General features: G+C 42.1%; 2 protein-coding genes across 8 annotated transcripts in view; both read left to right on the forward strand.

Annotated features, from left to right (window-relative positions):
- Positions 1-12,019, forward strand: part of LOC121553916 (proto-oncogene vav) — a 43,969-nt gene extending 31,950 nt beyond the window's left edge. For 2 of the 6 annotated variants that reach the window (XM_045211700.1, XM_045211701.1), the window contains exons 23-29: positions 3,756-3,821; positions 4,136-4,167; positions 4,733-4,843; positions 4,979-5,066; positions 5,239-5,362; positions 5,872-6,023; positions 10,037-10,682. In XM_045211700.1, the coding sequence (XP_045067635.1) occupies positions 3,756-3,821; positions 4,136-4,167; positions 4,733-4,843; positions 4,979-5,066; positions 5,239-5,362; positions 5,872-6,023; positions 10,037-10,159 (696 nt within the window). In that variant the 3' untranslated portion in view covers positions 10,160-10,682. The other 4 variants (XM_041867303.2, XM_041867304.2, XM_045211702.1 and 1 more) reach the window with 3 other exon arrangements.
- Positions 1-12,523, forward strand: part of LOC121534260 (zinc finger protein 501) — a 644,805-nt gene that overhangs the window by 243,834 nt on the left and 388,448 nt on the right. The gene's annotated exons all lie outside the window — the stretch shown is intronic.

Consider the following 12,523-nt stretch of genomic DNA (forward strand, 5'->3'; position numbering starts at 1 on the left):
CCTTTCTCAATAGCAAGGCTATGCTCACTGAGTCTGTACATAGTCAAAGCTTTCCTTAAGTTTGGGTCAGTCACAGTGGTCAGGTATTCTGCCACTGTGTACTCTCTGTTGAGGGCCAAATAGCATTCTAGTTTGCTCTGTTTTTTGGTTCACAAACACAAACAGACCCCACAGAGCCCCAGGACAGCAACACAATTAGACCCAACCAAATCATGAGAAAACAAAAAGAGCCCCAGGACCAGCTTGCTTAGGGGACTCTTCTCTAGGTTCATCTCTCTGTAGGTGATGTCTTTGTTATGGAATGTTTGGGAATCGCTTCCCTTTCGGTGGTTGTAGAATTTAACAGCTATTTTCTGGATTTTGATAATTAGCGGGCATAGTCATGCATTATTTTGTGTTTTACATTGTACACAGAGGATGTTTTTGCAGAATACTGTCTGCAGAGTCTCAATTTGGTGTTTGTCCCATTTTGTGAATTCTTGGTTGGTGAGCGGACCCCAGACCTCACAACCATAAAGGGCAATGGGTTCTATAACCGATTCAAGTATTTTTAGCCAGATCCTAATTGGGATGTCGAATTTCATGTTCCTTTTGATGGCATAGAAGGCCCTTCTTACCTTGTCTCTCAGATCGTTCACAGCTTTGTGGACGTTACCTGTGGTGCTGATGTTTATGCCAAGGTAGGTATAGTTTTTTGTGTGCTCTAGGGCAGCGTTTCCCAAACTCGGTCCTGGGGACCCCAAGGGGTGTACATTTTGTTTTTTACCTAGCACTACACAGCTGATTTAAATAATTAACTAATAATCAAGCTTTTATTATTTAAATCATCTGTGTAGTGCTATTGCAAAAAACTAAATGTACACCCCTTGGGGTCCCCAGGACCGAGTTTGGGAAACGCTGCCCTGGAGCAACAGTGTCTAGATGGAATTTAGATTTGTGATAATGGCAAACTGACTTTTTTTGGAACACCATTATTTTTGTCTTACTGAGATTTACTGTCAGGGCCCAGGTCTGACAGAATCTGTGCAGAAGATCTAGGTGCTGCTGTAGGCCCTCCTATGTTGGGGACAGAAGCACCAGATCATCAGCAAACAGTAGACATTTGACTTCAGATTCTAGTAGGGTGAGGCCTACTCATTCAAGGGTTTTTCTTTATTTGTACTATTTTCTACATTGTAGAATAATAGTGAAGACATCAAAACTATAAAATAACACATATTGAATAATGTACATTTTATAACATCAAAACTATAAAATAACACATATTGAATAATGTACATTTTATAACATCAAAACTATAAAATAACACATATTGAATAATGTACATTTTATAACATCAAAACTATAAAATAACACATATTGAATAATGTACATTTTATAATGTCAAATGCACATTTGTCTCCACTTTTTGTGGATTGGGGTGATCACTCCTTGGTTCCAAATATTGGGGAATATTTCAGAGCTGAGGATGATGTTAAAGAGTTTAAGGAAAGCCAATTGGAATTTGTGGTCTGTATATCTGATCATTTCATCGAGGATACCATCAACACCACAGGCCTTTTTGGTTTGGAGGGTTTGTATTTTGTCCTGTAGTTCATTCAATGTAATTGGAGAATCCAGTGGGTTCTGGTAGTCTGTAATAGCTGATTCTAAGATTTGTATTTGATCATGTATATGTTTTTGCTTTTTTGTTCTTTGTTATAGAGCCAAAAAGATTGGAGAAGAAGTAGTTTACCCATTCATCTCCGTTTTTGGATAGATAACTCTTTGTGTTGTTTGTTTAGTGTGTTGCAATTTTCAAAAGGTTAGATTCTATGGATTTTTCAATTACATTGAGCTGATTTCTGACATGCTGTTCCTTCTTTCTCCGTAGTGTATTTCTGTATTGTTTCAGTGATTCACCATAGTGAGGCTCAGGTTTTGTGGGTCTATGATTTTGGTTGGATAGGTTTCTCAAAAACTTTCTTAGGTTTTTGCATCCTTCATCAAACCATTTGTCATTGTTGTTAATTTTCTTAGGTTGTCTGCTTGACATTTTTAGATTTGATAGGTAAGCTGAAAGGTCAAATATACTGTTTAGGTTTTCTACTGCCAAGTTTACACTTTTACTATTAAAGTGAAACGTTTTGTCCAGGAAGTTGTCTAAAAGGGATTGAATTTGTTGTTGCCCAGTTATTTGTTGGTAGGTTTCCACACTACTACTTTCCTTCCATCTATAGCATTTCTTAATATTATTCAGTTCCTTTGACTTTGAATCCTCATGATTGAGTATTGCTCTGTTCGAGTATATTGTGATTTTGCTGTGATCTGATAGGTGTGTCAGTGGGCAGACTGTGAACGCTCTGACAGACTCTGGGTTGAGGTCAGTGATAAAGTAATCTACAGTACTACTGCCAAGAGATGAGCTATAGGTGTACCTACCATAGGAGTCCCCTCGAAGCCTACCGTTGACTATGTACAGACCCAGCGTGCGACAGAGCTGCAGGAGTTGTGAACCGTTTTTGTTGGTTGTTTTGTTAAAGTTGTGTCTAGGGGGGCATATTGGGGAGGGAATGCTGTCACCTCCAGGTAGGTGTTTGTCCCCCTGTGTGCTGAGTGTCAGGTTGTTGTCCAGTTCTGGCATCTCTCTCCTCCTCTCCTCCCATCTCTCTCTTTCCTCCTCTCTCTCTCTCTCCTCCTCTCGCTCTCTCTCCTCCTCTCTCTCTCTCTCCTCCTCTCTTCTCTCTCTCCTCCTCTCTTCTCTCTCTCCTCCTCTCTTCTCTCTCTCCTCCTCTCGCTCTCTCTCTCTCCTCCTCTCTTCTCTCTCTCCTCCTCCCTTCTCTCTCTCCTCCTCTCTCTCTCTCTTCTCTCTCTTCTCTCTCTCCTCCTCTCTTCTCTCTCTCCTCCTCTCTATCCTCCTCCCTTCTCTCTCTCCTCCTCTCTCTCTCTCTTCTCATCTCTTCTCTCTCCTCCTCTCTCTCTCTCCTCCTCTCTCGCTCTCTCTCCTCCTCTCTTCTCTCTCTCCTCCTCTCGCTCTCTCTCCTCCTCTCTCTTCTCTCTCTCCTCCTCTCTTCTCTCTCTCCTCTCTCTCGCTCTCTCACTCTCTCTCTCTCCTCCTCTCTTCTCTCTCTCCTCCTCTCTTCTCTCTCTCCTCCTCCCTTCTCTCTCTCCTCCTCTCTCTCTCTCTTCTCCTCTCTTCCCTCCTCTCTCTCTCCTCCTCTCTCCTCTCTCTCCTCCTCTCTTCTCTCTCTCCTCCTCTCGCTCTCTCTCCTCCTCTCTTCTCTCTCCTCCTCTCTTCTCTCTCTCCTCCTCTCGCTCTCTCCTCCCTCTCGCTCTCTCTCTCCTCCTCTCTTCTCTCTCTCTTCTCCTCTCTTCTCTCTCCTCCTCTCTCTCTCTCTCCTCCTCTCTCGCTCTCTCTCTCTCTCTCTCCTCCTCTCTTCTCTCTCTCCTCCTCTCTTCTCTCTATCCTCCTCCCTTCTCTCTCTCCTCCTCTCTCTCTCTCCTCCTCTCTTCTCTCTCCTCCTCTCTTCTCTCTCTCCTCCTCCCTTCTCTCTCTCCTCCTCTCTCTCTCTCCTCCTCTCTCCTTTCTTTAATACAACCTGCTAACAATGCCTATTATTCCTATAAGTAATTCATAGCTTATTAATGAGTTGATTACCATTATAAACACGTACTTTGTAGTAAATCATTTCTGTACAATAATGTGCTACAGGAAGCACTAGTAAGACACAATGATGTTCCAGTCGTCTGATTGGTCTGCTGTGTGTGTCACTCAGGGCAAGAATGTGACGATTGGTCAGATGGGTTGGTTCCCCTGCAGTAAGGTCCAGCCCTTCATCTGTGTGAGTACCACTGACTAAACACTGATCTAGGAGTATGGCCGGGATCCAATCCGATCGTGGGTTATAGGCCTTGGGGCTTCTAATCCCAGGCCTTTCTCTTGGTTACACACGGGTTAGATCATCATCAGTGTAAAGATGTCACTGTGTGTAGCATACATACATGTCGTTGATTGCACATTTTATGTTATATGTGTAGGCTGCACCGTATCTGGTATTGATATAAATACCAACATGTGTTTTATTAACTGCTTCAGTTGCAAGGAAGCATGGGGTTGTGTTCTCAAAACTGTCTAACCTCTGACCTCTCTCCCCAGAGACCAACTCCTGACCTATCAGACTTCCTATGGTGAGTAATGATACCATTCTATTTACACCTGGTATCACTCATACCTATGTTCTATATATGTACCACCTGGTATCACTCATACCTATGTTCTTGATATGTACCACCTGGTATCACTCATACCTATGTTCTAGATATGTACCACCTGCACTCTTAGAAAAAAGAGTTCAAAAGGGTTCACCGTCTGTCCCCATAGGATAATTTTTTTTGGTTCCAGGTAAAACCCTTTTCGGTTCCAGGTAGAACCCTTGAAGGTTCCAGGTAGAACCCTAGTGGATTCCATGTAGAACCATCTGTGGAAAGGGTTCTAGATGGAACCAAAAGGGTTATACCTGGAACCAAAAAGGGTTCTTCAAAGGTTTCTCCTATGGGGACAGCCGAAGAACCCTTTTAGGTTCTAGATAGCACCTTTATTTCTAAGAGTGTGGTAGCACTGCAGGGTTCTAGGTTTGGAAGTGTTCTGTGTTTCAAAATAGTTATTGATAGCAATCATGGGAAAGGTTTTGTACTGTTCTAACGTAACTGCAATGGGTTCTAGGTTTGGTCATTTAAGTGATTTGGGTTCTAGGTTTGCGGGGAACATGGACCGGTCAGCGGCGAAGAACCTCCTGATTTCACGGTCAGACGGAACGTTTCTGGTCCGCCAGAAAGACGGAGGAGAGTTCGCCATCAGCCTCAAGTGAGCCCCGCCTCCTTACTGGCCAATCAGAAAGGCGCTGTCTGACAGCTGGCAATCATAGGATGCTTGTTATCTGTTTTCTCTCTCTTTCACACACACACACAGATTCTCATTCACCCTGTCTGTCTCCTCCAGGTTTAACATGGACATCAGACACATCAAGATCACATCAACAGAAGGCCTCTACCGCATCAACGAGAAGAAAGCATTCAAAGGGTTAATCGTACGTCATTCCCCTTCTCTCTCTCTCTCCCTCTTATCACTCTATCTACCCTCCTCATCTCTCTCCCTCTCCCTCATCTCTCTCTCTGTCTACCCTCATATCTCTCTCTCTGTCTACCCTCCTCATCTCTCTCTGTCTACCCTCATCTCTCTCTCTCCCCTCCCCCCGTTAGGAGCTGGTTCAGTTCTACCAGCAGCATTCACTGAAGGAGTATTTTAAGGAAGTGGACACCACCCTCCAGACCCCCTTCAACCAGCCTGAACAGAGTGATACACCTTTCAACACACCCTCCCCAGGTACACACACACTCCACCCTCCAGACCCCCTTCAACCAGCCTGAACAGAGTGATACACCCTTCTACACACACTCCACCCTCCAGGATCCCTTCAACCAGCCTGAACAGAGTGATACACCCTTCAACACACCCTCCCCAGACACACACACACACACTCCACCCTCCAGACCCCCTTCAACCAGCCTGAACAGAGTGATACACCCTTCTACACACCCTCCACCCTCCAGACCCCCTTCAACCAGCCTGAACAGAGTGATACACCCTTCAACACACCCTCCCCAGACACACACACACACTCCACCCTCCAGACCCCCTTCAACCAGCCTGAACAGTGATACACCTTTCAACACACCCTCTCCAGGTACACACACACACACCCCAGACTTCCTACAAACCTCAACTTATTTCCTTCCATAACCTCAAATATAAGTCCTCTCAAATACTGTATGTTTCAACACACACACACACACACCCACGCTCACCTCCCTCTCTCTCTCTCTGCCCTGTAGGTGGCAGTATGCATTCGTTCGGCACAGCTAGGGCCAGGTATGACTTCTCAGCCAGAGACCGTACAGAGCTGTCTCTGAGAGAAGGAGACACAGTCAAGGTCCTGTCTAAGAAGGCTCCCAATGGATGGTGGAAAGGAGAGGTCTATGGACGGGTGAGGACCAACACACACCATCAACACATTCACACAGACACACCATCAACACATTCACACAGACACACCATCAACACATTCACACAGACACACCATCAACACATTCACATACAGTATATACAGTATGATCATCACACAGACACACCATCAACACATTCACATACAGTATATACAGTATGATCATCACACAGACACACCATCAACACATTCACATACAGTATATACAGTATGATCATCACACAGACACACCATCAACACATTCACATACAGTATATACAGTATGATCATCACACAGACACACCATCAACACATTCACACAGACACACCATCAACACATTCACACAGACACACCATCAACACATTCACATAGACACACCATCAACACATTCACATACAGTATATACAGTATGATCATCACACAGACACACCATCAACACATTCACATACAGTATATACAGTATGATCATCACACAGACACACCATCAACACATTCACATACAGTATATACAGTATGATCATCACACAGACACATCATCAACACATTCACATACAGTATATACAGTATGATCATCACACAGACACACCATCAACACATTCACATACAGTATATACAGTATGATCATCACACAGACACCTGTCAACACATTCACATACAGTATATACAGTATGATCATCACACATACACCTGTCAACACATTCACATACAGTATATACAGTATGATCATCACACATACACACCATCAACACATTCACATACAGTATATACAGTATGATCATCACACAGACACCTGTCAACGCATTCACATACAGTATATACATTATGATCATCACACATACACCTGTCAACACATTCACATACAGTATATACAGTATGATCATCACACAGACACCTGTCAACGCATTCACATACAGTATATACATTATGATCATCACACATACACCTGTCAACACATTCACATACAGTATATACAGTATGATCATCACACAGACACCTGTCAACACATTCACATACAGTATATACAGTATGATCATCACACAGACACCTGTCAACACATTCACATACAGTATATACAGTATGATCATCACACAGACACCTGTCAACACATTCACATACAGTATATACAGTATGATCATCACACAGACACACCATCAACACATTCACATACAGTATATACAGTATGATCATCACACATACACCTGTCAACACATTCACATACAGTATATACAGTATGATCATCACACAGACACACCATCAACACATTCACATACAGTATATACAGTATGATCATCACACATACACCTGTCAACACATTCACATACAGTATATACAGTATGATCATCACACAGACACACCATCAACACATTCACATACAGTATATACAGTATGATCATCACACATACACACCATCAACACATTCACATACAGTATATACAGTATGATCATCACACAGACACCTGTCAACACATTCACATACAGTATATACAGTATGATCATCACACATACACCTGTCAACACATTCACATACAGTATATACAGTATGATCATCACACAGACACCTGTCAACACATTCACATACAGTATATACAGTATGATCATCACACATACACACCATCAACACATTCACATACAGTATATACAGTATGATCATCACACAGACACCTGTCAACACATTCACATACAGTATATACAGCATGATCATCACACATACACCTGTCAACACATTCACATACAGTATATACAGTATGATCATCACACAGACACACCATCAACACATTCACATACAGTATATACAGTATGATAATCACACATACACCTGTCAACACATTCACATACAGTATATACAGTATGATCATAACACAGACACCTGTCAACACATTCACATACAGTATATACAGTATGATCATCACACAGACACACCATCAACACATTCACATACAGTATATACAGTATGATCATCACACATACACACCATCAACACATTCACATACAGTATATACAGTATGATCATCACACAGACACCTGTCAACACATTCACATACAGTATATACAGTATGATCATCACACATACACCTGTCAACACATTCACATACAGTATATACAGTATGATCATCACACATACACACCATCAACACATTCACATACAGTATATACAGTATGATCATCACACAGACACCTGTCAACACATTCACATACAGTATATATAGTATGATCATCACACAGACACACCATCAACACATTCACATACAGTATATACAGTATGATCATCACACAGACACACCATCAACACATTCACATACAGTATATACAGTATGATCATCACACATACACCTGTCAACACATTCACATACAGTATATACAGTATGATCATCACACAGACACACCATCAACACATTCACATACAGTATATACAGTATGATCATCACACATACACCTGTCAACACATTCACATACAGTATGATCATCACACATACACCTGTCAACACATTCACATACAGTATATACAGTATGATCATAACACAGACACCTGTCAACACATTCACATACAGTATATACAGTATGATCATCACACAGACACACCATCAACACATTCACATACAGTATATACAGTATGATCATCACACATACACACCATCAACACATTCACATACAGTATATACAGTATGATCATCACACAGACACCTGTCAACACATTCACATACAGTATATACAGTATGATCATCACACATACACCTGTCAACACATTCACATACAGTATATACAGTATGATCATCACACAGACACCTGTCAACACATTCACATACAGTATATACAGTATGATCATCACACATACACACCATAAACACATTCACATACAGTATATACAGTATGATCATCACACAGACACCTGTCAACACATTCAAATACAGTATATACAGTATGATCATCACACATACACCTGTCAACACATTCACATACAGTATATACAGTATGATCATCACACAGACACCTGTCAACACATTCACATACAGTATATACAGTATGATCATCACACAGACACACCATCAACACATTCACATACAGTATATACAGTATGATCATCACACATACACCTGTCAACACATTCACATACAGTATGATCATCACACATACACCTGTCAACACATTCACATACAGTATATACAGTATGATCATAACACAGACACCTGTCAACACATTCACATACAGTATATACAGTATGATCATCACACAGACACACCATCAACACATTCACATACAGTATATACAGTATGATCATAACACCTGTCGACTTGTACAGTACCAGTCAAAAGTTTGGACATACCAACTCATTCAAGGGTTTTTCTTTATTTTTACTATTTTCACATTGTAGAATAGTGAAGACATCTAAGCTATGAAATAACACATATGTAGTAACCAAAAAAGTGTTAAACAAATCAAAATATGTTTTATTATCTTTAAAGTAGCCACCCTTTGCCTTGATGACAGCTTTGCACACTCTTGGCATTCTCTCAACCAGCTTCACCTGGAATGCTTTTCCAACAGTCATGAAGGAGTTCCCCCATATGCTGAGCACTTGTTGGCTGCTTTTCCTTCACTCTGCGGTCCAACTCATCCCAAACCATCTCAATTGGGTTGAGTTTGGGTAATTGTGGAGGCCAGGTCATCTGATGCAGCACTCCATCACTCTCCTTCAAGACTGTTGGAAAATTATTCCAGGTGAAGCTGGTTGAGAGAATGCCAAGAGTGTGCAAAGCTGTCATCAAGGCAAAGGGTGGCTACTTTGAATAATCTAAAATATATTTTGATTTGTATGACTCCATGTGTTATTTCATAGTTTTGATGTCTTCACTATTATTCTACAATGTAGAAAATAGTACAAATAAAGAAAAACCCTTGAATGAGTAGGTGTGTCCAAACTTTCGACTGGTACTGTATATAGAAGTACAACCCACATAACTTTACTAGAACACAGTCTTGATCACACAGGAGTTGTTGAAGGTCTCTCTCTCTGTAGGTTGGTCTGTTCCCAGCTAACTCTTGTCTCTCTGTCTGTAGGTTGGTCTGTTCCCAGCTAACTCCTGTCTCTCTGTCTGTAGGTTGGTCTGTTCCCAGCTCACTACTGTCTCTCTGTCTGTAGGTTGGTCTGTTCCCAGCTAACTCCTGTCTCTCTGTCTGTAGGTTGGTCTGTTCCCAGCTAACTCCTGTCTCTCTGTCTGTAGGTTGGTCTGTTCCCAGCTAACTCCTGTCTCTCTGTCTGTAGGTTGGTCTGTTCCCAGCTAACTCCTGTCTCTCTGTCTGTAGGTTGGTCTGTTCCCAGCTAACTCCTGTCTCTCTGTCTGTAGGTTGGTCTGTTCCCAGCTAACTCCTGTCTCTCTGTCTGTAGGTTGGTCTGTTCCCAGCTAACTCCTGTCTGTCTGTAGGTTGGTCTGTTCCCAGCTAACTCCTGTCTCTCTGTCTGTAGGTTGGTCTGTTCCCAGCTAACTCCTGTCTCTCTGTCTGTAGGTTGGTCTGTTCCCAGCTAACTCTTGTCTCTCTGTCTGTAGGTTGGTCTGTTCCCAGCTAACTCCTGTCTCTCTGTCTGTAGGTTGGTCTGTTCCCAGCTAACTCTTGTCTCTCTGTCTGTAGGTTGGTCTGTTCCCAGCTAACTCCTGTCTCTCTGTCTGTAGGTTGGTCTGTTCCCAGCTAACTATGTAGAAGAGGATTACTCTGAATATTGCTGATGTCGCCTCAATGTCACACCTTCACCTGTGTGTGAAAGAGACCAATTCAATCCCTCCCCCATCCCTTGGCCCTAACCCTTTAAGGGGCAGTGCAGTCAGCAATGTGATTTTACTGGGAAGGGGGGGGTTCAACAATATTTCCACACTATGAAGTTGAAATAACACTCTGAAATTGTGAAAAATTATGATAATGACCTTTTAGCTTTTTGAAAACAATGCTTGGAATTTCAGCCTGTTCAGGTGGGATGGAGATTTTGGCCCAACGCATGACATCACAATCTGATCAGATGTTTCTGATCAATGACCAGTCATCTTTTTATTTGCATATGTATCCTCCTACTTTGAAATAACACTCTGAAATTGTAGAAAAATTATGATAATGACCTTTTAGCTTTTTGAAAACAATGCTTGGAATTTCAGAGCAGGCCTGAGTGGTGTCACGCTTTTTCCCCGTCCCTAGAAAAACACAGCTGATTAATCTAATTGCATTCTGAACTGAAGATCATGATTATTTCATTAATGGAGTCAGGTGTCTTAGCTGGGGCAAAAGTGTGATACCAATCAGGCGGACTGGAACTGCCCAATCACTGCTCTAGAGCCTAGACAATCATATCCTCCAATCAGGGCTGTGTATGGAAACATATTAAAATTTGTATCAACATGCCGACACGATCAGACTGAGCATTTCAATGGCAAAAGGAGGCTCGGGGGGGGGATGATACAAAATATATTTGGAGTTATTTTCATATAATAAACACAGTGATTTACTAGACATACAGTGATGATGTAAAAAAAATTAAATCAAAAAGACTGCATGTAGGCTATAAATGTTTGCATAGATCTGCAAGATAGAGGCAATATGGCGGAAGCTTCACCACCACCATAGAGCACTAAAGGACATATTAGCATGGGCAGCACCACTGAGGGCTTCCACCATTTTTTATATAGTCAACCGGACGGGACTTCCAACTTCATTGGCTGATCCCTCCTGGTGAACCCTGTTGGGAGTCATGTGCAACCGGGTCATCAGGAGGGATCAGCCAATCGTGAAGAAGAAGAAAGATGCAATGATGCTGCCTCTTTCCATCTCTATGAGCATTACTACACACGGATACCTACACAGACCCTTCAGACATGTTAACATCAAGGGGTTAGGGTCAAGGGGGAGGGGGGAGGGGGGGGTCCTAAAGACAGGGACCCCTGGCTTCCTCCTATGTTTATAACTCAATGTACTGATTCAATGTTTCTGCTGTGAATAAAACCTCTGCTTTACAGTATGGTCTGTCTCTGTCATGTTAACATTGTATATAGTTAAAGAGCGACTGCCTTTAAAAAGCAACGAAACAGTTATTCTAGTGTCAAAATTGACTACAAAGTGTAAATAGGTTCATTTTGGTCATAAAGTCAGTCTCGTCTAAAACGGAGTTTGGAACATCCATGTGTCACAATGGATAAATGAAAGCTGGGTTTTGATTTGACGATGTCCATTAGCCCACTAACATGGGGTGAACAGCTGCGGTGATCGCTCTCTATCCAATAGCATAGACAGACCTGCCCGGTGATCGCTCTCTATCCAATAGCATAGACAGACCTGCCCGGTGATCGCTCTCTATCCAATAGCATAGACAGATCTGCCCGGCAGCCCGACTTTGTTTACATAAGACAACACAACGCCATTTTGTTTTGAGAAATACTGCACCAAACACCTTCGATGTAAAATTGCACAACTAAAAACATCCTCTGCAAAAATTACTGATTTCTTGAGTTACCTTCGATTCATT

Source organism: Coregonus clupeaformis, chromosome 38, assembly GCF_020615455.1.
Source record: "Coregonus clupeaformis isolate EN_2021a chromosome 38, ASM2061545v1, whole genome shotgun sequence".
Taxonomy (NCBI): Eukaryota; Metazoa; Chordata; class Actinopteri; order Salmoniformes; family Salmonidae; genus Coregonus; species Coregonus clupeaformis.